This window comes from Siphateles boraxobius, unplaced genomic scaffold, assembly GCF_051911475.1.
Source record: "Siphateles boraxobius isolate OS27281-9 unplaced genomic scaffold, OSU_SipBor_1 20, whole genome shotgun sequence".
NCBI lineage: Eukaryota > Metazoa > Chordata > Actinopteri > Cypriniformes > Leuciscidae > Siphateles > Siphateles boraxobius.
Window position 1 is genome coordinate 13,532,002 of NW_027508811.1, and position 25,818 is coordinate 13,557,819.

A 25,818-nucleotide genomic window follows, 5' to 3' on the forward strand; every position below is an offset into this window, starting at 1 on the left:
ACATAAAAAATAAACATGTTCCAGATTAAAATCTTAAGGACTACATTCTATTTTGTGTAAATTTTTATATGTATTACAGACTGTGATGGTTAAAATTTAAATTCATAGAGGTTGATTTTTTTAAAATTGGGATAGTCAAAAGTGCCCGTAGTTGCAGAATCACCCAATAATAGGATAACAAATTTTTTATCGTGGCCTCACAGAACCATTGGGTTCCTCCTGATGCTGGCTTTAACATAAGAGACCTTCCAGGAACCACTTAAATGTTACAAGATCTGACAGTCAATAACCCTTTTATAGAATTCGAGTTCCTCTAATTTCCCCCAAAGCACTTCGAGGTCTCATGGTAATGAAAAGGTGACTCCAGAACATCTGAACTGAATACAAAGTGCTTAAAGGACCCCATAAGTTCCAGCAAGAACCGCAAAGATTGTCAATGCCAGTAACCCTACTATAAGAGAACGAGGTTTGAGGCACTCAAATTACATTTTTAAGTTCATTGAGTATCAGACAGGATATAAGGCACCTTTAGTTTTTACAGTGTAGTGTAAACCCGTCCTGTTTTACTAAATGACTTTGTAATGAATCGTTTTATAAATTGATCAGTTGCGACATCTTGTGGCTAAAGTAGTAACGATTTATCCACACAACGTTTAAAGATTTTGTTCTACCAAAGGCAAAGACATTCAGAATAGAACTTCAAACTTACTAAAATAATTTATTGTTAATAAAAAAAAACAAAATCTGTTCTAATCTGTTCTTAGACAGTTTATTTTATGGACTTTGTAAACTTTATTTAGAGTCTAAACTCAACCATATATACAGGTAATATCTACATACACAGGTAAATAGTCAAGCTATATAGCTGTTTGAGAGTGAAATGAACACAAACACCATTATCATAGTTGATACATCTTTAATATGACATGAAAGCTTTTATTTTTTATGATAAGGTGCAGTAGCTAATGCCAATTAAAGTCAACAAGTGCTTGTGCGGGGGTTAGCCAGTCAAAGTGCTAAACAAAGCTGTCAGTGCACCAAAGATTGCATGAGCCCAGACATGGGCTAATTAAGAGCTTCATTTTAGATTTTCATTGGTCTGCAAAGACAAACATACAGGTTCATACAGGTTCTCAAAGTCTACTAAATAGTGCTGTTTAAGTAGCTCACCACCAGTGGATAATGAACACATGGTATTTTGAAAACAAGCACTAAAACAAGCAAAGACTATATTGTGAGAACCAGGCTAAAACTGCACTCCAGAGAAGGAGAGGTCAGACCTCTCAAGATATTAAAAATCACATATGGTTTCAACAGCCATCATCGAAGAGAAGAGCACAACTATCAAAACACAAATAATGGTGTGGATTTAAGATTTACGAGTCAATATACAAACTAGAAGAAGTTATCTAAAGGACTGCTTTTGTTAATATTTTTTTCCTTCTGATGCTTTTGCGATGCATTGGAACTATTAAGCAGTCTCTAACTATGGAACCTAGGCAGCCAATAGGATAGAAGAGCTGGATGACCTCTGCTTTTCCATATGTGTCTCTGGAGTTGGCAGTCAAACACAACATTCATTTGACCTTCTGGGCTTTCTGAGCAGATTTGGTGATCTTTCCGCTCGTAGCGGTCTTCTTCTCCACTCCTTTAATCACACCCACTGCGACTGTCTGACGCATGTCACGCACAGCAAAACGACCTGCAAACCAAAAGGATGGTTTTGATTCAAGCAGGTCATCTGTGTACTATAATGGATCCTAAAAAACCTTTTGGATGAGTTGTGGCATCACTGCCACAACTTTAACAATAAGGGAAACGTTCTAGGTGTGTTGAATGCAAAGAAAATTAATCTATTTTTTCAAGGTAGCCTGTTATTGTGAATGATTCAGCCATGCATTGGTTTAATTTGATTTTAATAAAAAAAATTTATCAAAATGTCATAACTCGAACTTCTAGTGAAAAGACAGACTTAGCTCTGGTGATGTATACTAGAAACTCAAACTTCTAGTAAAAAGACAGACTTTGCTCTGGTGATGTATACTAGTTCCCTTTCGAGGGAACTTGGGCTGCGTCGATGACGCCTTCGGAACGCCCCTGCGTGATTGTGTCTGAACCACGTATGTCAACTAGTCCAATAGCGAGAGTGAGCGTCATGGGCGGATGACGCCATGACCAGGAAAGGATAAAAGCACATCTGGTCAGGACCTGCATTAGCTTCTGTGCCTCAGCAAGCGCTCTGTCAAAACTGTCTGTCTATTTACTGTTGTCTGTTCATAAGCAATTTCAAGTATATAATGGTGAAAGAGATGTTTAAATTGTCAAGTCAAGTCATCCTCATTTATATAGCGCTTTTAACAATGTAGATTGTTTCAAAGCAGCTTTACAGAGATAAACATATAATTTAAGGTAACAGAGATTGGTTTGGTTTTATAGTGGCTCTTGAAAAATGTTTTTTCCAGCTAAAGTTAGTTTTGATTGATTCACTTCCGTCTAAATGATCATTTGTTATTAAATTAGGGGCCGCTAAGACGACACCGTTCTCTCTAAACAGACTTTAAACGTGAACCTGTCATAGACGCTGATGGCGTTCACATGCGCATTAAGAATTGATTCTATAGTTATGTGCGTTTGAATATATGTGCGCAGGTTTGTAATTCCTTACAAACCATGCCTAAACAAACTACTTGTCTATAAATTTTGATGCAGAATTTTTATTTTATCTTATCACTTTGGGTAGGTACGCGAACCGAAAAATTCCACAACGCTTTATCTGTAGAGTGGTATAGGGATCCTCCATAGGGAGAGGCTAGTTGGCACTTCAGCACTGCATTGTCATCATTTTGTGTGCTTCTCCCTGCACGCACCATTTAATGGGTGGGGATACACACGATTTATGTGTCTTATGTTTGGGAGCGGAGCATGCTATGTCAGCCTTCGAGGGGGCTGACTGTCAACATTGTGAGTGGCTTCCGCTTCGCATGCTCCGCTCTCGCCTGTCACTTTTTGAGGAAAGTGGTAAGGCTCGCGATCCTCAGGGATCCGGACCCGCTGCTTCTGAGACACCACAGAGAAGGCATTCCTGGGGATCGCAAAAGGATCTCTCGGCGGGGTCAGAGACGGGTGTTGCCTTTTCTCTTCCTTTACCCGAGTGATCCAGCGCTCTCTCGGCAGTGTCGGAAGCCCTGCCCAGCAGCTTCTTCCGCCCGGCAAGAGAGTCTACGTTTGCGTCCACTCTCCAAACTGGTGCACCAGATCCTCCTGTGGTCCCTATGGAAAATACTCTCTCTGAGGGCAGTGTATATCCCAGGGTCCCAGAATATAGGAGCAGACATCCTGTCGAGGCAGGGTCTGAGGCCAGGGGATTAGAGACTCAACCCCGAGGCGGTGGAGTAAATATGGGAATTTTATGGCCAAGCAGAAGTGGATCTGTTTGCGTCTCAGTTCACGACACACTGTCCACTATGGTTCTCCCTCACTCACCCAGCCCCCCTGCGGCTGGACGCTATGGTGCAGACATGGCCGAGGTTACGTCTTTACGCATTTCCCCCTGTTGCTCTGCTCCCAGGAGTTCTGGAGAGAGTCCGCCAGGACAGAATAAGTCTACTGCTAGTAGCACCACGCTGGCCAAGTCGAAATTTGGTTTGCGGACCTAATTCATCTCATCGACGGCCCTCCCTTGGATATCCCTATCAGGAGAGACCTTCTGTCTCAGACAGGGGGCACAATACTTCACCCTCGGCCAGAGATTTGGAAACTATGGGTTTGGCCTCTGAGGGTGCCCAACTCATAGAGAGTGGTCTCTCAACTGAGGTTGTTTAGACCATCCTAATCTCCAGAACTCCAGCTACTAGGAAATTATATGCACAAAAGTGGAGAGTTTTCAGTTCTTGGTGTCAACAGCATCAGTGGGATACAGTTAACTGTTCAGTTAGTACAGTACATGAGTTTCTGCGAGATCGCTTTGCATCAGGTTTATATCCATCCAGCATAAAGGTCTACGTGGCGGCCATTGCGGCTTTCCACGCTCTGGTGGGTAGTACATCATTGGGTCGAGACCCCCTGATCATACATTTCCTTCATGGCACCTTGAGGCTGAGGCCTGCAACTCTCACTAAGGTGCCGGCTTGGGACCTGGCAATATTTTTGGAAGGCCAGTCAGGGGTTCCGTTCGAGCCCCTAGAGTCGGTTTCAGATAAATTTCTGACATTCAAGACAAGGGCTGTAGCGATACACTAATCTCACGATACGATACACGATATTCATCTCACGATACGATATATATCACGATATTCAGCCAACGATACGATTCGATATAATTCGATACACTTACATGATTTTCTGAAAGATTTAAAGGGGACAGAGTGATTTTGGTGACATCATGTGAGTGTTCCATTTACTTGGATTGAATTATTTGAACTGAAAACTAAAAACTTGATTTACACAATATATGTCTCTGACTGGACAAGTTTAAGTTATTCATTCAAGAGCTGTGAGTGCCTTTTGTTATTTGATTTACATTAAAGGCTCAATCGTCAGCAGGTTTATCAGATGCTGCCCCTTTAAGACTGAGTGTTTGTCAGACTGAGATTGATGCACCATAATTTTCTCCTAACTATTTAAGTCCATTTAAGACATAAACTGTTTAAGTGAATAAATTGTGTTTCAGTGAATCTCAGAGCTGGTCATTTTTATATTATTATGTATATTCGATAGTTTAGATGCGCACATGAAGCCCAAAGTTAAGTAGCCTATACTTTTCCTGTCTCGTTGCAGTCCATTTCGGAGCGCGTGTTGCCTTGTGAACAGCGACTCTTGCGCAGATTTTTGTGCTTTTAATCGCTCTTTTAATGATTAAACGCGTCCTCAATTTAGCAACAGTAGAGACTGCATTTTACAACAATCACCGATCGTGCTGTTTCTGACAGTGCGTTTGGGTTTAAGGAAGAAATGACAGCGCATCGCTGTGAAGGGAAGGAATTTGCTCTAGACATAATGCAGTTAGTTTGGTTTCATCTCAAATATCTTCTTTTTATAATCTCTGAAAGCCGAAATCTAAAATAAAATTAGAATATTATCCCAGATCTAAAGTTTAACCACGTTTGAATGTTTCGTTCTGTCCTCATTGTCAGTTATTAAGCAGGGCTGTCGTGTTGTGCGCTCTGTGGCTCCGCGTGAGAGATCGCTCTCTCTCTCTCTCTTCTGGACTGCGAATAGCAAAATTGCATCACAGACAAATGATTTAATATTATTATATATAGAACTGGCTGGCGAGATAAACATGTTCCAGATTACGTCTTTATATCAATAATAAATAGTAGCCTAAGTGTATTTTCTATTTTCTCCAGTACCGATAGCAGAACCGAAAACGTCCGAGCTTTAAAGCGAACGGGGGTAAACACGAGGGATTTGAATGGGACTTATGTATCGATACTCGCGGCTTAAAAATCGATACTTTCTTGGGAAAAAAGATATTGATTTATATCGCAGAATCGATAAAATTGCTCAGCCTTATTCAAGACTATCTTTCTTCTAGCTATTTCGTCCCTCAAAAGAGTCGGAGACCTTCAGGCCCTTTCGGTTTCTCCCACCTGTCTTGAGTTTGCACCCAGGACTGTCAAGGCATTCTTATACCCTAAACAGGGATACGTCCCTTAGGTGCCATCGACGCAGCGCGAGTTCCATCGAAAGGGAACGTCTCAGGTTATGACTTTAACCCTAGTTCCCCGAGAAGAGAACGAGACGCTTTGTTGCCCTGCCATACTTCCTGCATTCCTGTGATCGACTTGCTTTGGCTATTTCGAAGCTAATGTCGGTCAGACCGGATGTGCTTTTATCCTTTCCTGGTCGTGACGTCATCCGCCCATGACACTTACTCTCGCCATTGGACTAGTTGACATACGTGCTTCAGGCGCAATCACGCAGGGGCGTCCCCAAGGCGCCATCGACGCAGCGTCTCGTTCACTAGGGTTACAGTCGTAACCTGAGGCAATTTCTCCAATCATTTAGTTTGCTTAAACTCCGCCCTTACAATCAACTGCAAACTCGGATTCAGAGGCCATATGTATAACCTTCTCAAAAATGCTCTTAAGAATAGGCTTAAGTGTAAAAAAAGTAGGACTTATTTAAGAGTAGGATCTATTTATAAAGAAGCTAAAAGTAACTTTCAGCAATGTCTAAAGGCCCCGATATACTTCAAGTGAAATCAAAGAACGAACTGACATGACATAATTTCGAACAAAATCAGGCCCAAACGGACTTCATTTCAGGAGTTCGAAACGCTCGCCAAAGCAAACTTTCCAGAAAACTTCGCTCCGGCTGGTAAACACTTTCGAACTCCCATTGGCCCGTGGGCGACTACATAATAGGTAGGTGTGCGCTGAGGCTCCGCCTTCTTTCACATGGAACTCTTCTCTGGTTTATTATTTCTGCTGAGTCTGTTGAGGACAGACGTCCACAAGTGAAAACATGAATACACTGGAATCTCGATTTATAGAAGAAAGTGATGTACTTCTGATAAAATGAGAGACTGACATTGTTTTTCATGTTTAATACGGTAAAGCTAAGTGCTTTTAATCAATCTATTGTATAAAGTGCTATATAAATAAACATGACGTGACATTACTAGAGTGCTGAATTGCAGAGCTTGTGCAAACATATCGTTGCTATGATCAGATGCTTTTCTTATGCTTTACTAAAAATGCTTGCTGTTTTCTCAATTTTGTTGTGTTCATTTTGTTATTGACAGGAAAGCGCGCATCACATATATACATATTCATCTAAACACCGCTCCACGTAGTGTGGGTGACGTCAGATGCTAATAGTATATCGAACTTCATTTTCATTTTCCCTAAACGAATAATGAAAAAGAACAAGAACGAACTAATGTAACGTCATTTCGAACAAAATCAGGCCAAAACAAAGTTTGTTTCAGGAGAAACAGCTTGCCAGGGCGAACTTTCCGGAAAAGTTCGCTCCGGCTTTTAAACGCCTTTGTTCTACCATTGGTCCATGGCGATTACGTAATAGGTAGGTGTGCGCTGAGACTCCACTTTCTTTCACGCTGAAATCTTTTCCAATTCATTTCTCCTGTTGAGTCCGTAGAGGTCAGACGTCTTGGTGAAAACATGGAAACACACTGGAGAGCTGCTTAGTAGAAAATGAAGCCGTTTTTCTGATGAAACAAGACACTGACAATGTTTTTCATGTTTAATACGGTAAAGCTGCTTGCTTTTAAGCAATCTATTGTGAATAAAGAGATCTGTAAATAGACGTGATGTGACTTTACTAGAGTGCCGAATTGCAGAGCTTGTGCAAACATAACCACACATATTTTGTATTGTGCAAAATTATCACAAATAAGTATTGATGTTGTGGAATCCTTTTCTATTGATATACGTCTCCTCATTTACAGTTGGAGCAATGATGCAAACATGAGTTCCATCAACGGCCCAAACAACTCCAGGGAAGCTTGCAATCCTCATAAAAGTGGCTTACTTTTGCTGCATGGATGGAACTGCCATACAGTAGCAGCCAAAAGTGATGTCCTGCATAGGAAAATTTACATCGTGAAGATGTAAATTTTCCTATGCAGGACATCACTTTTGGCCGCTGATGCAAACATGAGTTTGCAAAAGCACTTTTGGCCGCTACCTTTATCCCAATATTAAAAATGTGTTAAAGATTCTGAAAGCCTTTTGCATATTTGAGCTTATTTGTTATAACACAGTAAAACATGCCAAATTATGCAGACATAATTTTGTCAGGCTGTCATACAAAGAAATGATGGTGCAAAAACAAGAGAACCAACGAAATATTAATAACTGATGATGTCAATACTCTGAGCTTTTTGTTTTTCAGAAAAAAAATATTTTGTCTGATAAATACTTTAACCAAGTTTAGTGTTTTCTTCCTAATATTTAAAAAATATATAATACATTTTTCTCATATTTTGTTGTTTTAATCAAACTTGTAGGGTCATTAAAAACAAATATCACTTCCAGTTATCACTTTTGGCCACTACTGTATGTTTGGTGTGGTCAGTGCCACAATAGTGCTTTTTAAGAGCATGCTTACTGGACTGATGAGCCCAAGTCATCACCAGTGCTTTTTTTTTCTTTTTTTCGTCTAAATATTTCATTATTACTGTCACTTCTGCAGTTAGAGCATAGATTTGTAGAGTGGGAGAAGCTATTACATTTTTTACTAGGTCAGTTACAAAATGAATACTTTGACGATTAAGCTTGTATCGTTTTATCAACTCTTTGTCATCATATAACTCCAATCTATTATCTCTTTTTCTGAGAGAGTGTTTTGTTTCCTCTTCTCTGCTACCATCTTGTTACTCCTGACTATGTTAAGATACCTCTATAGCACTCTTACATAATTTAAGGAGCTGAGACCTAGGCTGCGTTCCAGTCCACTTTTAGACACGCACTTGCGAACTTCCCTAAGCACTTCCCCTCGGGGGAATCCCTGCTGCCATTTTGAAGTGCGTTCCACTTCGTGAAGTGAACGAGGGAAGTTTATATGGACAGACCCTCGTTCCCTCAATTTTGACCAAGGGAGCGAGTCTACTTCACATGTACACTTCAGGCAGCTCCATATACCACAATGCAACACGATTGTGACGTCACCGCAGAGCTCGTCTAATCACCACCACCAAAAACAACTCTATGATATATTAATTAGAATTTTTTTTTTCATATAAAACAAGCCAAACACAATTATATACATTGGATGCTGCATTAAACAAATTTTTAAAGGGAAAAAAATATTGTAAATAATAAATCAATTCCATAGCTGATTCCAAATGACCAAGGGCTTAGAACGTTCCAGTTCAGACCATTGCAGTTTCCGCCAGTAGTGGGCACTCGTGCAAAGTAAGCAATGACGCACATCCAGGGGCGGATCTACCGGGGTGGCATGGGGTGGCAAATGCCACCCTAAAAGAAAGCCTTGCCACCCCTGCTGCCACCCCAGTTGGCAGCAACAAACTAAAAGTTGTGGCAAATTTGACAATTTACGAGCGCGAATCTCCAATGTCCGACTGCAGTGAATGCAGCACGAGATTACGTCAAAGCGGAAAGAGACTGATTTGATTTGAAAACTCTCACACATCTGCCCCTCATCACCCGTTTCTTACCTTAATGTTTTTCCTGTGATAATGCCCCTTATTTCTATCATACTTCTATCTCCTATTACGTGAGATGACTGTTACGGAATGGTAGACAAGAGACGTGGATTCAGATGCAGAGTGATTTAATAACAAAACAAGCAGGGTAGGTACAAACTTCAGGGCTTAGACATCTCGGGAGGAACACGAAGACACGTAACATGTACAACGAACCAGCACTGGACTGCAAACACAAAGGAGACTATATAGAAACCAAACACAGGAGACTAACGAGACAACCCAGGAGAAGAACGTTAATCACTAAACAGATAACGAGATGGGAGGGGCTGACAGACAATAGACAGAAGAGCACATGGCACAAAGAACAACATAACAGCCATGTGCTCACAACAGACTAGACAAGACACAAACACACGACAACCCGGGAGTGTCACAGCTCTGTCACTAAACTACCAGGAAACCCAGACAAGAAAGACAGAGCTGTGACAGTGACATTGTATGGTCACTTATTCCCAGTGGTCAAATTGGGCCGGGGCTTAATCTCGTTGTCAGTCGACCATGATCGCGCACGCGCATCTAGGTGACACGGATAAATGTAATAAGGAGATTAAGATTAAAATAAAGAAAAATTAAATAACCAAGACTAGGTTGACCTTGTGAGGATTTTTCTCAGGAGATGTTTTGAGCATTTTACTTCAGACACCGGATTATCAGCAAACTGCCAAGAGAACTGCTAGCCTACTACTCAAAATAAAATAGCAATCAATTCAGTCAGCATATTTGTATTTGATCTGTGTGTGTGTGTGTGTGTGTGTGTGTGTGTGTGTGTGTGTGTGTGTGTGTGTGTGTGTGTGTGTGTGTGTGTGTGTGTGTGTGTGTGTGTGTTGTAGTAGTAGTAAAGAGAGAGAATGGGAGAAGGAAGTGTGTGTGGTGGACCTGGTCACCACAGACCCAAATCTTCTCAGCTGTTGCTACTGTCATATGCTGCAGTGTCTCTTCATGTGGCACTTTATGTTTGGCACATTGTATGGGTCACTATATCATAACAAGGTAATACAATGTGTAATCAAGTGATAACTGATTAACAGTAATGTAAATGCTAAATGTCCTAATACCTGTTGATACTACAACAATGCAAAGTATATGCTTTTAACCTTGCAGTTTTTCACATATCATGTAATACTCAATTCCTCCATTTCTTTGCACAAAACTCTCCAGAAAGTGCCATTTAATGTTTTTTTATTTTTTATTTAACCCCTGCTTATTCCTAATATGAACTGTTTCACATGAAACCTCAAGTGCAATACATTGATTCCATGAGACTGAGTTTGTCTGTATGAGTTTGTAAATGGCAGTCTGTGCCCTTTTGTAGTGTGTACATACCATTTCTCATCAAACAGTGATAACTGTGATTCAATTCAGTATATACGTCTGCCATATGTTGCCACCCCTCAAAAATTCCTGCCTCCCTCTCGCCACCCCATAAATGTTTTTCTAGATCCGCCCTTGCGCACATCCTAGTGAACGAGATGGAGGGAAGTCAGCGAGTGAAGGGCATGACAATTTTGGACTGGAACGCAGCCCTAATCCTAACACAATGGAACCTTTCTGAATCCCACTCATTCTTAAGTCTAGGAAGAAGACTTAAATGACATCATTCTTAGAATTTTGACACAAGACTAAAATTTGACTAAATTTAAGCGGCTTTACACATATTACCCCCAGATCGGCCTCCATCCAATCTACAACCAATGGATAGAATATTCCCAACCTCCATGGTTTTTCTTTATCAATTGTGTTATTTGGAAGTCACAATATAGATGAAATTACCTATCGCTACGTAAATTTCACCACCAAAAAAAATGTATATGTTGATAAATGTTTTACCTGTTTTTGTCAATATACTCAAAATCATTGGAGCCCAAAATGACAATAGACACCATTCACTTTATGGACAAAAAACACTGGGACCTTGTTTTAAAATATATTTTTTGCAGAATAAATATATTTATACTGGTTTGTAAGTAAATAACAGAATGTGAAAATAAAACTAATTTAATTTCCTATGCCTTTAACATTTCAAAAAAGTCAAGCAATGATCAGTCATCAACCTATTATCATTAAATCAGCAATTTTAGTTATTTGGCATAGATTTTAGATATCCATAAAAGAGGAATTACAAAATATCAAGAAATAAAATCTAAAGAATTTAACCTCAGTTACCTTAAAGGGGTCAACGGATGCAAAAGTCACTTTTATATGGTGTTTGCATTTTAAATGTGTCTTTGCAGTGTGTGGACACACCACCATACAATGAAAAAAAATCCATTCACTCCTTTTTTTATCTAAAAAAAGCCTTAACACTCTCAATCATCAAGTCGTTTAGATTTTCTGAGCAATATGATGTCATATTGCTCATGCTCCGCCCATGACCTCTGACAGACTGCCTGTATTAGCATTCCGCCCTCAGCCATTTGTATACTGTCCTCCAAGGCACGTTGGCATGGCAGCACTTTACGTTTCTTGTGTCAACATGCCCCACGGAAGAGACGGGTGGGGTGAGCAGTTGCTCATTATCATTTAAAGAGACATGCACCAAAACGGGTCGGTGTGAACAGAGCTGTTTTTGAGGAGGTAAAAAGGGTGTTGTTTTACACAATCATTGAAGAATTTTAATCAAAGTATGTTACAAACTTTACATGAAGACCCTAAAGAATCATACCAACTTGTGGAAAATGGAATGTTGGGATAGCACTTACCCAGAGGAGGATACTCTGAAAAGCTCTCCACACACATGGGCTTCCCAGGGATCATGTCAACAATGGCTGCGTCTCCTGACTTGAGGCTCTTTGGGTTGTCCTCAAGTTTCTTCCCAGAACGACGATCGATCTTCTCCTTCAGCTCTGCGAACTTACAGGCGATGTGCGCAGTGTGGCAATCCAGCACAGGGGCGTAGCCAGCACTGATTTGCCCTGGGTGATTTAAGATGATCACCTGATGGGAAACAATGAAGTTTTTAATGATTACTCAGGCTTGTTGAAGTGAGTAATGAAAACAGAAGTTAATCAAGCGTACTTGGGCCGTGAAGCTGGCGGCCTCCTGGGGTGGGTCGTTTTTGCTGTCTCCAGCGACGTTGCCACGACGGATGTCCTTGACGGAGACGTTCTTAACGTTAAAGCCAACGTTGTCCCCGGGATAGGCTTCCGAAAGAGCCTCGTGATGCATCTCTACAGACTTGACTTCAGTTGTCACGTTCACAGGGGCAAAGGTCACCACCATACCTGGCTTCAAAACGCCAGTCTCCACACGGCCCACAGGGACGGTTCCAATACCTAGTGAAAACATTGCTTATCATTCAGCTCTGTTTTATGTTAGCCTTATTGCCTTTATATTTTAAAGGAACACGTGCGTGCGTGCGTGCTGTAACTCTGTTTGACGCACCCACCGCTAGCCTAGCTTAGCACAAATTTTGAGAAAATGGAATTTGCCACACGGACCATGCAACGTGTGCTGAAGGATATGGCCATCCCATCGATGGCACAGATGGGACAAAGTGGATCACCTGTGGCTGCGGTAAGTGTTCTGTTATGTTTTTAGATGACTAGCCTACTGTAACAGTGCCATTAGCTAGATCTAATGTAACGTTAGTGACACTATTATATGAATAGGGTGGTAACTCCTATTGCAGTTGTTCCAGGACTCCATGTATCCCCTGTAATGTTAGTATTGTGTTGTCACGAACGCGCTCTATCGCCCCAGTAACAAATGAGCGGAGCTAGAGGTAAACTTAGTCACGTTGGTTTTGTTGACGTTAGAAACAACGCTGCGTCTCTCAGGTGCTGCGGTTATCATTCCGCCCAAGTAGCAGTGCTTCGCCTTCTGAGAATATAGTTCCCAGTATTTATACGGTTAAAAGATGTCTGTGTCTCATATGACCTTGTTATTTGTACACTCTGTGACTATAACAATCACAACATGTAAATAGGAAAATTTTTGCGTTATTTTGTCACTTATTGGGATTAGTATGCTAGCTGTAGCAATTTACATCTAGTCTTTGTGCTAAGCTAGGCTAGCGGTGGGTGCGTCAAACAGAGTTACAGCACGCACAGAGATGAAAAAGGTATGTATGGACTTATCTGACTCTGGGGGATACGGTGAATAAGCTAAAGTCCAAAAAAGTGAGATGGTCCTCACTGCAGAACATAAAATCCACGGGGAGGAGTCGGATCCAGATCCAACTCCTCCCACCTTACATATACCTAAATCTACCCATCTCTGCCCCCTGATCCCTTAACCCACCCCTAATCCCTAAACCCACCCCTAATCCTACCCATCTCCACCCCTTGGATCTTGATCTGACTCCTCCCCGTGGATCTCATGTACTGCATTGAGGTGCTACTGAAAAAAGTGTTCCTTTAAGGTTAAAAGATGATAACAGGTATATATTTAATTTATTTGTAGCCTATCTGCAATACATCTTGCAGGAATGCAAACCTCCAATCTTGTAGACGTCCTGAAGAGGCAGGCGGAGGGGTTTGTCAGTTGGACGTGATGGAGGCTGAATGGCATCCAGAGCCTCCAATAGGGTGGTGCCAGACGCATTTCCCTCTTTCCGGGTAATTTTCCAGCCTTTGAACCAAGTCATCTAAAGCAATGTCATAGAAACCTAATGAAGACACTGATGGAAACCAACCAGTTGGGATGCCATTTTGCACGAATATAAAGTGTTCATATTCACTGAAGAAAGTCTTAATGCTCCAAACTGATATACAGTAACTGGGGGAATTTCAGGGGTGGAAAAAACAAAGTGCAATTTTTCGGATAAAAGTTGTGATTACAATATTAAAATGTGATTTTTTTTTTAAGATCCAGGTTTGCTGTGCTTGTTTGTAATGCATTGTAATCTCAAAATACATACAGAGATAAATTTTGTATGGTGCAGTTTTTACTGCAAACCGAGCCGTTCCAAGAAATGGAAAATGCTATTTTGTTTTTATACCGATTAATGATGCAACCTTAGTGGAAACAATGCTTTATTTCCACTGTCATACTTACATTGGGACTGGCCTCAAGCATGTTATCTCCATTCCAGCCAGAGATGGGCACGAATGCCACTGTGTCAGGATTATAGCCAATCTTCTTGATGTAGGTGCTAACTTCTTTCACAATTTCCTCATAACGCTTCTGGCTGTAACTGGGTTCAGTGGAATCCATCTTGTTGACACCCACAATCAGCTGCTTCACACCCAATGTGTAGGCCAGAAGAGCGTGCTCTCTGGTCTGACCGTTCTTCGAGATGCCAGCCTCAAACTCCCCGACACCTGCCGCCACGATCAGCACCGCACAGTCTGCCTGAGGGTCAGAAAACACGTTGGGGATTATTTCTTAAACATAAAAAATTGCAGCTACTAATTATATATTTGTGTGCCTGTTAGGCTCCTAACCTGTGAGGTTCCAGTGATCATGTTTTTGATGAAGTCCCTGTGTCCTGGAGCATCAATGATGGTGACATAGTATTTACTAGTCTCAAACTTCCACAAGGAGATGTCAATGGTGATTCCTCTCTCTCTTTCTGCTTTAAGCTTGTCCAGCACCCAGGCATACTTAAAAGAGCCCTTTCCCATCTAGGAGTGATGGACATAAACTTACCATTATATATCATCTGAAATTGATTTAATGATATATTAGTTAAAATTACACCAATATCTCCATCTTACCTCTGCAGCCTCTTTCTCAAACTTCTCAATCGTTCGCTTGTCAATCCCACCACACTTGTAGATAAGGTGGCCAGTTGTAGTGGACTTTCCAGAGTCCACATGGCCAATAACCACAATATTGATGTGGAGTTTTTCCTTTCCCATGGCTGATTGCTTTATTTAAAGTGCCAATGTATCTGTAAAGCTTTACACAGACACCAAGAAACAGTTATTGTGCAAATTCTAAAATGGACAAAAAGTAAGATATACACATGATCCCTTGCTAGAGGCTGCTTTTTATCCAATTCAAAACCCACTCATTCCAAGGACTAAAGAAGCACCCATTCAAATACAAGCACTGTTCTTCAGTACATCTGACAATATGTAGTCCAAAGTGAACATTATATAAATTATTCAGCCAATGTTGTCCCAAACTTGTATGACTTTCATCTATGGAATATAAGAGGAGAAATTTGAAGAATGTCCTGGTCATTCTTTTCCACTGAATGACAAAAAAGGGAACTGAAGATGTAAAGCCTTTAAAAGGCTCAATGCAAAATTCTCAAGGAAAAGACAAACCTGCATTCTTCAAAAAAAAACCTCTGGTGTTCTGCTAAAGTAAACCCATGAGATCCACATCTGGGTGAACAATATCTGAAATATACTTTTTGGCTGCGGTAATATATGTAATTATCTCAGAATTACCTATACAAATACCATAATTTAAATGTATTATTTGAATTTCACTCAATGGACACTGAAAGAAATGCAGACAAAGACATTTGATTAACAAATACGGTATTCACTGCATCTCCTTTTTTCAACCTTTAGAACAGCAGTAAGTTTTTCATTTCGGGCTATTTAGGTTTCTAGCTCAGCCAAGTAAAGTAGCAACTGCTTTAAAAGACAGGGCATGCATTTTTTCATGCCTGGTACATCTTTGTCCTGCAGACCTCCATTTTGTAAAGATTCGCCTACCGATTTAAAAGACTGGCAGCCATTTGTGAGCCACTCATGTAGCCAATATTGTTAAAAGAAAAAAAAAATTGGAGCAGCTATTTAAGCTAGAATTCATATTCAATTCTAAGGTATTGCATTAAGATTAAGCAGCATCATGAACTCAGCATGCAAGATTATTGCATCATCATAATTTCCAATGAGCTGATAAGTAATTCGTCAGGGACAGAATTCCAAAAGGTTCCTTAAAGGCAAAAGCTAGACTGCCATTAGTGTAAGGAAGCTAATTCTCAGCTTAACTTGAGAGGTTATCAGAAGGACTGTTCTTGGTGAGGTTACCTAACAGAGACGCATTCTTTAAAAGGACTTGAAATTATTCCTGTTATGCGTGACAATCGAATCAGCCCAACATGACTTCAGAAAGCTGTTCCTTTTGGTGTTCATTTGCACAGTAACATTACAAGTATAGTCGTTAACGAACAGCCGGCGAAGAGATCATTTAGATTTAATAGAGCAATCCCTTGCTGCAGCTGCCGCCATGTTCTCCCATTCCCAGCCTGTATCTAGCACAATGTCGAAGCATCAGTAAGATCTATTACAAAAGGCAATTATCTTTAAGACATAAATAGCAAGACGATTTAATATTATATAATTACGGACACGTTTGATTGGTTTGTTTTTAAATTCGCAGTTAAAGATGCGCGTGAATGTGCGGTAGGCTACTGTACCTGCGCGGGAGTGGGGGACACTGGAACGGTGCTGAAGAGGCTGAGCGTCTGATCTTGTTATTATACAGAACAGACGCAAGCGACTGTGCATGCGCAGACGAGCGCAATATTGCTGTCTACATCAGTTAGAGTATGCTTGAGGTCAGACTGCTATTGTAAAGAAACAATCATTTAAAATTGACGGAGTGGAAAGGAAAAAGGTTAAGAGTTTGTTCTGCAGACGCATTGGCTTTAAAGGTGTCATGTGCACCTAAACTGCGGAGATAGGTTACATAGATGACGACGCAGTTAATTATTCGGCGAAATAGAACTTAAATTCCTAACAATGAATACATGTTCATCAACAAAATAAACGAGTGCAATAATTTTATTAAATGTACACTTATTTGACAGGCGATAATGCATATTGCAGCATCTTGACAATTGACATTATACAACGGGTTTTATTCGTAATTTTTTTAACGATTGCACAAAACAGAAGAAATAAAAAAATGCACATAATTTAGTTATACTGTACAAAAAGGCAAAACATGAATTAAACGAAAATGTCCCTTGTTGTCCTGTTCCTTGAGCAAGGTAAAGGCGTGTTGTGCTAATTAAAGGCCCAAATTATGTCATATTTCATAGGGATGATCATCATAAAATATTAAGTAAAATATTCCCATTACCAAACTTGAGGAGATCCCAATTAGTTTAATGTATTTGAGGGAAAATGCAATTCTTATTGCATTTGATTTACTGCATTCAGTGCAGCGGTCTGTTTCCAAACAATTATTTCAGTTTTCAACAAAACAGATGTAATTTAATTTAGTTCTTACAAGTGTGGTAAGAACAACTACTTTGGGTCTCACAATGCTTAAGTAGTTCAAACCAATTCATGAGTTGGACATGATGAAAGTAGTAACTTGCGTTCTGTAAGTGAGTCAGATTATTTCATTAACCTCTCTGACTGATTCATACAGGGGTTTCACTCACTAAAAAGACTCAACTCATGAGTGATTTTTTTCAGGAATCAGACTATACTGGTAGTGTGATTAAACCTTTATATACTATCTCCTTATCATGACTGGATGTACCATGAAAGATACACATGTATCCTCCCTTCACTTTTTTTATTTATCGCACCTTCATTTGAGGAAAAAAGAAAAATAATTGTCTTATCAACTCCTAACGTGTATTACAAATACTATTATCAGAATTCATGGTGTTTGTTGGTATGTTTAAAAAAAACAACAACATTGGATTGTGCAATATTCATTAGTTTGCAAACCATATGCAATTACCTACAGGACCTCTATGGAATTTACAATAGGTACATCCCTTTGGCCTTTTGGAAATGGCTAATGGTAGATATGCTTTATTGAATGTTTATTCTCTGAACAGCCCAAGGCTGGACTGTGCCCTTGCCAAATATTGTGAAGAAAACTGCTCCAAATATATTGATCGCTGCAGAGATGTAGAAGACAATTTGCCACTCTGGAATGGTGTTCTAGATTAAAACAAAATATTTAGGCATTTGTTACTCCAATTTCAAAAAACAGTCAAAATAATCGTAAAAGCTGAACAATGATGTAAAGTATATGAAAAATGGATTTCTCTTGAAATGAAGCATTTTATGTTATGAATGTTTTGAATTATATTAAGAATTCTCACATAATGAACATGGGACCACCCTTACACGCGTAGTATTTAAAAATGTACAGCACCTTTCGTAGTTTATGCAGCACATTTCACAACATAATGCAGTCTTTACATTAAAAAAAATAATAATAATTTTTGCAAGAAACTGTAACTTACAGATTTGGTCAGAGATCTTGCTATTACTGGGCCCACCATTCCAGGTATAGTGGCAAATGTGTTTGTGATCCCAAGCAATATCCCAGCATAGCTGTGAAGAAGAAGAAAAAAACCTTTGATAAAAAATATCAGAAAATATGCAGGGGCACTTTATACCCTGTTGAAACTATAGTTAACATATAATATGGATTTCATGCACGTACAGTTCTCCTAAACCATAAAAAGCTGCCAACAAAAAGCCTTGTCTTACGAGGGAGCAATATCCAAATGGTTGATGTTAAATCCCGACGCTGAAATGCCCCCTAGAGCAGAAGAGATGGTGAGGAAGGCAATTGCCAAGGTGTAGTTACAGCCAGTGTAGCCAGCAGCCACCAGGAAGATGGCTGGTCCCACCATTCCTGGACACATTAAAAACAGACACACCGATTTATTTAAAGCATTGACAAACCTCACAGCACCAGTCCAATCATCCCATCAACAATTCTGCAAATGTGTACAGTTCAGCATAACAAAAACTGTAAAGGGTCTATGAATACCTTACCTACTATAGTGAATGCCTTGCGCACAATTACAGTGCGCATAAAACATTTCTCTCTCAAGAAGTCTGCCAGCTGTCCACCCAGCAAAGCCAGCAACCAACAACCAAGGTAGGGCAGAGCTGAGAGCATTCCATTCTGAAAATAACACGAGTTCACACTGACTACACAGCAAATGGGCCTTTTGATAGTCAACGTTGATGACGCATTTTACATGAAATACACTACCATTTAAAAGTTTGGGGTCAGTTTGTGTGTGTGTGTTTTTTTTTAAAGAAGTTCATTTAATTGCACAAAAGTTACAGTGAAGACACTTTCAATTCATTCAAGAATTCTGAATGTATCACGGTTTCTGCAAAACAAATTAGGCAGCACAACTGCTTACAACATTGATACTAATATATATATATATATATATATATATATAAGTTACCAACCCCAACATACAAAGGATTTTCATTTTGATACATTTGAGTTCAAACTAAATTTCATTTGAGTAAAAAAAAAATAAAAAAAAAATCACAGATGTATAATGTATGTTCAACATGCAAATCATTCAAACATTAAAATACATTTGGTAAAATTCAAATTGTTCTGATAATCAGCCTGCTTTGCACTCACCTGCTGGATGCTGAATCCAAGAATATCATTCATGTAGGTGGGTAAGAGAGTCAGCAGAGTGTAAAATGTCCAGTTGTAGGAGAAGTGTGCCACAACTATGGCCCATAATGGCAAAGACTTGAGGATTGATGTCCATGGGATGTAATCTGTGGTTGGGGACAGCTGCAGCAGGAAATTACACATTATAATGCATACAGTCAATTAATGAGTCAAACATTAACTGGTTTTACAATAAAGATGCCCACATAAAGCACTGTAGGATATCGCTGCCTACTTCATTTTTTAAAGATGCCAATATGTATGTCTTCTCAGCCTCTGTTATCCTTTTGTGTGAGCTGGGAGTGTTACTGACTAAACAAGCCCAAAGGACAAACCAAAGAAGTCCAACAACTCCTATGATTCAAAGATAAATACTAATTAGATGAAGTGTACATTAAGAATATACTCAGAGACAAGCCTGTGATCACATATTTAGTAATACATTTCATGCTGCTTGTGCACACAGTTCACTTTTAAATGAGTAGTATAATAAAAACTTACCAAATATATAAAAGACGTATGTCCAGTCTAGATAAAAACATATCTGACCAGAAAGAGGGAGAGCCACTACAGTTCCCAGTTGAGCACCTTTAGAAGGAAAGAAAAAAACCATAGTACAAATTCGCAAATCTTAAGGAGATTGTTACACATGAAACCATATGCGTTCTAGGGCACCTGTGTAAGAGATAGTGAGCAGTCGACTTCTCTCCAGAGGTGGTGCCCATGACGCCCACATTGCATGCATAGCAGGATATGACACTCCCTAGAAGCACAAGAAGAACTTTTATTTTACAAAATGAATAACACATATGTATCATAATATTATGATATACAGGTCCTTCTCAAAAATTAGCATATTGTGATAAAGTTCATTATTTTCCATAATGTAATGATAAAAATTAAACTTTCATATATTTTAGATTCATTGCACACCAACTGAAATATTTCAGGTCTTTTATTGTTTTAATACTGATGATTTTGGCATACAGCTCATGAAAACCCAAAATTCCTATCTCAAAAAATTAGCATATTTCATCCGACCAATAAAAGAAGTGTTTTTAATACAAAAAAAGTCAACCTTCAAATATTTATGTTCAGTTATGCACTCAATACTTGGTCGGGAATCCTTTTGCAGAAATGACTGCTTCAATGCAGCGTGGCATGGAGGCAATCAGCCTGTGGCACTGCTGAGGTGTTATGGAGGCCCAGGATGCTTCGATAGTGGCCTTAAGCTCATCCTGAGTGTTGGGTCTTGCATCTCTCAACTTTCTCTTCACAATATGCCACAGATTCTCTATGGGGTTCAGGTCAGGAGAGTTGGCAGGCCAATTGAGCACAGTAATACCATGGTCAGTAAACCATTTACCAGTGGTTTTGGCACTGTGAGCAGGTGCCAGGTCGTGTAGAAAAATTAAATCTTCATCTCCATAAAGCTTTTCAGCAGATGGAAGCATGAAGTGCTCCAAAATCTCCTGATAGCTAGCTGCATTGACCCTGCCCTTGATAAAACACAGTGGACCAACACCAGCAGCTGACATTGCACCCCATACCATCACTGACTGTGGGTACTTGACACTGGACTTCAGGCCATTTGGCATTTCCTTCTCCCCAGTCTTCCTCCAGACTCTGGCATCTTGATTTCCGAATGACAAGCAAAATTTGCTTTCATCCGAAAAAAGTACTTTGGACCACTGAGCAACAGTCCAGTGCTGCTTCTCTGTAACCCAGGTCAGGCGCTTCTGCCGCTGTTTCTGGTTCAAAACTGGCTTGACCTGGGGAATGCGGCACCTGTAGCCCATTTCCTGCACACGCCTGTGCACGGTGGCTCTGGATGTTTCTACTCCAGACTCAGTCCACTGCTTCCGCAGGTCCCCCAAGGTCTGGAATCGGTCCTTCTCCACAATCTTCCTCATGGTCCGGTCACCTCTTCTCGTTGTGCAGCGTTTTTTGCCACACTTTTTCCTTCCCACAGACTTCCCACTGAGGTGCCTTGATACAGCACTCTGGGAACAGCCTATTTGTTCAGAAATTTCTTTCTGTGTCTTACCCTCTTGCTTGAGGGTGTCAATGATGGCCTTCTGGACAGCAGTCAGGTCGGCAGTCTTACCCATGATTGCGGTTTTGAGTAATGAAACAGGCTGGGAGTTTTTAAAAGCCTCAGGAATCTTTTGCAGGTGTTTAGAGTTAATTAGTTGATTCAGATGATTAGGTTAATAGCTCGTTTAGAGACCCTTTTCAGGATATGCAAATTTTTTGAGATTTTGGGTTTTCATGAGCTGTATGCCAAAATCATCAGTATTAAAACAATAAAAGACCTGAAATATTTCAGTTGGTGTGCAATGAATCTAAAATATATGAAAGTTTAATTTGTATCATTACATTATGGAAAATAATGAACTTTATCACAATATGCTAATTTTTTAAGAAGGACCTGTATATATGTATTTTAAACCATATATACCGTATATAATACATTATAAAGCATATTTTAGGTAATTAGTTTTGAGGTTACCTCCCCAATACCTTCCAACACCCTGACAGCGATGAGGTAACCAGCTCCTAGATCAGCAGCTACTGGAGTCAGCAGGGTGAAGATCACAGTGCAAAGGATGCCAATACCCAAGAGCCACTTTGCACCGTACTTGCGTGCCAAGTAGCCACCTGGTATCTGAGTAAGTATATATCCATAGAAAAAAGAGCCCAGGATCCAGCCCTGAGTCTCTGAATCCCAGTCATATACACTGGCCTGTTGAGATATTGAACTGAATATGATAAACGCTTCTAAAATCTCATGAATCATAAAATGTGCGCTGTCGCATATAATGTTTTTAAAATAATTCCAGAAAACTCAAATGATGTCCCTTTCTTTTCATGCCATTTAAAACGAGAGTTTAGTATTTTTAAGTAAATAAGTGACATTATAATTTATTTTTTTAATTTAAATTTTCAATACTTTAAAAATAATTTCTGTAATTGTTCATAATATAGAAATGCAAAAATGCATATACTCCTTTAAAACATTTATTTGAAAAACACATGAAACAGTGTATATATGTTTAATATAATTAATAAAAAAAGTATAGTTATATGTTTTTTTCCAAGTCATATAACAAAACAATGGCAGTTTGCATAATGTAATATGTGACAGCATAAAGAAGAGGCCCTTACAGTGTGATTGTGTTTGGGAACAGGGCTGCTGTGATGAGGACAGACAGAGGAACTGCTGTTGGCACTGGTACGGTTTTTCAGCATGTCCACCATTGCCACACTAAGGTTCACCCTGAGGGCATATGCCACAAAGAAGCCATAACATGACAAAAAGGCCAACCCGTAACGTGAGGAGCAGCAAGCAGGAGCTGGGAGAACAAACAGAAAAAAAAACTCATTCTGTATGATTTATAAACTTGTTTCCTAATGGGGACCCTATGACATTTAGGTCCCCATGAGTCTGTGTGCATTCAGGTTGAAGTCCCTACCACGATAGAAGAACATGCACGAACGCGCGCGCACACACACACACACACACACACACACACACACACACACACACACACACACACACACACACACACACACACACACACACACACACATCATCATCATCATCTCATTTTATATCACCTGTAGTGCCTCTGTTTCTAATCTCCCTCTTATACGTTGCTGGTTAATTAATGTTCAATGTTCAATTAGCCTACTATGCAGTAATGTACATTTAAAAAGCACTAGTAATCGAAAAAAAAATGTGTACCAGTAGCATGAAAATAGATACTAGTACGCATAGGCGTAGACACGGGTGTGCCAGGGTGTGCCGGGGCCACCCACAGCAGCTGGCACAAATTATTTTTTAAAGTCTTAATAAAAATGTTTTTTTAAACTTGTACTATTGTTGTTTGCTTACAATATTTGTACATTTAAAATGTATTTTAATTTTTTAATTATTATCGTTAAAAAAATATCTGCCGACATTTGGACTGCCAAACAATCCGCAACAGCCGCTGACTGTCTGACGGTAACAGTTGAGGCTCGCGCAGCCTCATGAGGAGAAATGGAAACAATGAGCGCAGTTCACACAAAGAAACTTAATGAACATACAGCGGTTAAAAAAATGAATGTGGAGTTTTTATATTTATAACATATGACACAGTTAAGCAACATCACATGACCACGAGTGCTGAATAATACCATCACAATTGAAAATGTTATACTGATTTCATATGGCAGTTCAATAAACAAGTAATTAATATCAAGTCATTTACATTTTTAGACACAATATTGACTGTTTTTGTTCTATTTGAGCTGCGAAAATAGTTAAAAACAAAGATCACAGCAGAACCACAGCGCATCTCACCGGAATACATAACCGCATTACTGAATGATTCAGCGCTTTGAATGAATCGGTTAAGTCAACGATTCAATGACCCATTAAACAACTGCCTCATTCCGGAACGATTCAGCCGTTTGAACGAATCATTTGAATAAATGACTCCATAACGCACGCGTTATGACCATAGACATCATATAGACGTCTCTATATGATGTCTATGGTTAAGACGGTCACCTGCCGCCCCGTTTAAAAGTAGGCTATCATTCTATTTGTGTATTCAAAAAAATATTTAAAACAATCTCATAACATTATTTAATGCAGTTGTAAGTGTAAATTAATTAATTTGATTGGTAACAGCCATATAGTTTCTTATTATTTCAACTGAATTTATTGATCAAATTTAAGAATTTAAAATGAAAGATGAAGCATATATTTAAACTAGGCCTATACTTTAACCGATTAGGGGAAAAAAATGCTCTTTATAAAGGTTAAAATATCATATATATGTAGATTTTAATATGTAAAAGCTGACTGACCACTGATGAGAATATTGCTTCAGAATAAATTGTATTTACAACACACAAAAAATCCCATTTTTTTCTGGACAAGCAATTTTTTACTTGGACAAGTGAATGACCGATTTACTTGTTCGAACAACAAGCACATGACAAGCCTTAATGTCTAGCCCTGAGTTATATTTTATATAGTATTATGTTTATGTGCCGAGCCAAAGTACAGTTTTCACACATCAGCCCAGTCTATTCTGTAAAGTTGGTGATACGCCGGGTCAAGGTTTTTTTGCACATTACTCTGACAATAAATGTGGCACACCCCTTTTTTCTCATCCACACCCAGAGACGCTTTTCTGGCTACGCTAGTGCTAGTACGTTTTAAGTTTTAAATGTTAAAACGCCTTGCCATAACGCCTTGCCATCACGGTACAATTTCAGGGCAGTTACCATAGACAGTAAAAGCAGTTACCTGCGTAACTAACGTCCTCCTTCCTTCACGTGACTAGCTGTTTTGAAAGCACATCTTATAAGCTCTTGCATTATTTATGCAGACTGCGATAAGTGCTGCGACAATCACATTGAACTAAAGAAATGAAGTCTGCACTTTTGGGATGAATGAATTCTGACATGGAACTAAATATAAATAAGGAATTTCTTAACATGGGGTTGTTCTAGCAAATTACAAGTTAACAATGAGCCATTGTCAAATAAGCACAACGATAACTGCATTTACATAATATAATATCAGTTTGAAAGTCCTATTATGGAACTTATGGTACCATGGTACACATGTTTTAAACCTACATAAATACATAAAAGGCATGCAGTTAATATCTTTTTACCTTTCGGAATGTCTCCACTGTCATTCCTGCGAAGTAAAGGCTGAACATGATCCTCAGTTTCTGAGTCTGATGCTGAATGCTCCATCATCTTCAGCGGCTGCTGTCCGCCTGATGAGTGACCAGAAGAATAACAACAACGAATGCGGAACCATCCGTGTGTCACCGTCAGCGAAAACACATACCAAAATAAAAGTCCCGTGGTCACAAAAAAAAACATGCTCTTTTCTTTTTTTCAGAAAGTCAACAACAGATTGATTGTTGGTCGTATTACAACAGATATATTTTTTTACTAATATAATTTCTCTAAATGTTTTCTAAAGGCCAGAATGTAAAACAAAGTTTAAGAATTACACTTTAAGCAACACTAGTATGTCGTTTTTAAGCTAAGTTGATTGTAGAGACCATTGGTGGAAATGGTTTTACGATCTACTTAGGCATACGATGCTCTTGGAAAACGCATTAGGGCCTGTTCACATATAGCGCCTAAAAACGCGTAGAAAACGCTAGGCGCGCTGCACGCGGCGTTCTCCTTTTTCCAAAGCGCTAGGGCAGTTGCGCTCCGGAGGCGTCTGTCGTTGCTAAACGCAACCATCAGCTGCGCTCTCCGTTACAGCAAGGAAAACGCTTGCG

At 39.5% G+C, this 25,818-nt stretch overlaps 2 protein-coding genes across 4 annotated transcripts; both read right to left on the minus strand.

Annotated features, from left to right (window-relative positions):
- Positions 1–896: 896 nt before the first annotated feature.
- On the minus strand, positions 897–18,396 carry eef1a1a (eukaryotic translation elongation factor 1 alpha 1a). Of its 3 annotated transcripts, none has more exons than XM_077236942.1 (8): positions 18,315–18,396; positions 14,854–15,037; positions 14,581–14,760; positions 14,192–14,488; positions 13,631–13,781; positions 12,212–12,468; positions 11,896–12,130; positions 897–1,702 (listed from the first exon to the last, which is right to left on the minus strand). In XM_077236942.1, the coding sequence occupies exons 2-8, from the start codon at positions 14,995–14,997 to the stop codon at positions 1,578–1,580; spliced, it is 1,389 nt and encodes a 462-aa protein (XP_077093057.1). In that variant the 5' UTR covers positions 14,998–15,037; positions 18,315–18,396; the 3' UTR covers positions 897–1,577. The 3 variants fall into 3 exon arrangements, with proteins under 3 accessions (XP_077093057.1, XP_077093056.1, XP_077093058.1); XM_077236941.1 differs by lacking the exon at positions 18,315–18,396 and adding an exon at positions 16,518–16,630; XM_077236943.1 differs by lacking the exon at positions 18,315–18,396 and adding an exon at positions 16,129–16,529.
- slc17a5 (solute carrier family 17 member 5) lies at positions 16,867–25,360 on the minus strand. Its single transcript, XM_077236940.1, has 11 exons — positions 25,189–25,360; positions 22,679–22,866; positions 22,023–22,256; positions 20,186–20,273; positions 20,012–20,098; positions 19,746–19,864; positions 19,472–19,633; positions 18,856–18,988; positions 18,565–18,712; positions 18,315–18,405; positions 16,867–18,006 (listed from the first exon to the last, which is right to left on the minus strand). The coding sequence occupies exons 1-11, from the start codon at positions 25,274–25,276 to the stop codon at positions 17,875–17,877; spliced, it is 1,470 nt and encodes a 489-aa protein (XP_077093055.1). The 5' UTR covers positions 25,277–25,360; the 3' UTR covers positions 16,867–17,874.
- Between the last annotated feature and the right edge of the window lie 458 nt (positions 25,361–25,818).

What these genes read in the sequence shown, in the direction of transcription:
- slc17a5 (XM_077236940.1), bottom strand. Translation starts at nt 25,276, where the DNA reads ATGATGGAGCATTCAGCATCAGACTCAGAAACTGAGGATCATGTTCAG. An exon ending in TTCCCAAACACAATCACACT is followed by an intron (nt 22,257 to 22,678) that starts GTAAGGGCCTCT and finishes ATATCTCAACAG; the next exon opens with GCCAGTGTATATGACTGGGA. An exon ending in TGGCATCTTTAAAAAATGAA is followed by an intron (nt 19,634 to 19,745) that starts GTAGGCAGCGAT and finishes TTCCTGCTGCAG; the next exon opens with CTGTCCCCAACCACAGATTA.
- eef1a1a (XM_077236942.1), bottom strand. Translation starts at nt 14,997, where the DNA reads ATGGGAAAGGAAAAACTCCACATCAATATTGTGGTTATTGGCCATGTG. An exon ending in GGACGTCTACAAGATTGGAG is followed by an intron (nt 12,469 to 13,630) that starts GTTTGCATTCCT and finishes TGTTTTCACTAG; the next exon opens with GTATTGGAACCGTCCCTGTG. An exon ending in CCGCCAGCTTCACGGCCCAA is followed by an intron (nt 12,131 to 12,211) that starts GTACGCTTGATT and finishes GTTTCCCATCAG; the next exon opens with GTGATCATCTTAAATCACCC.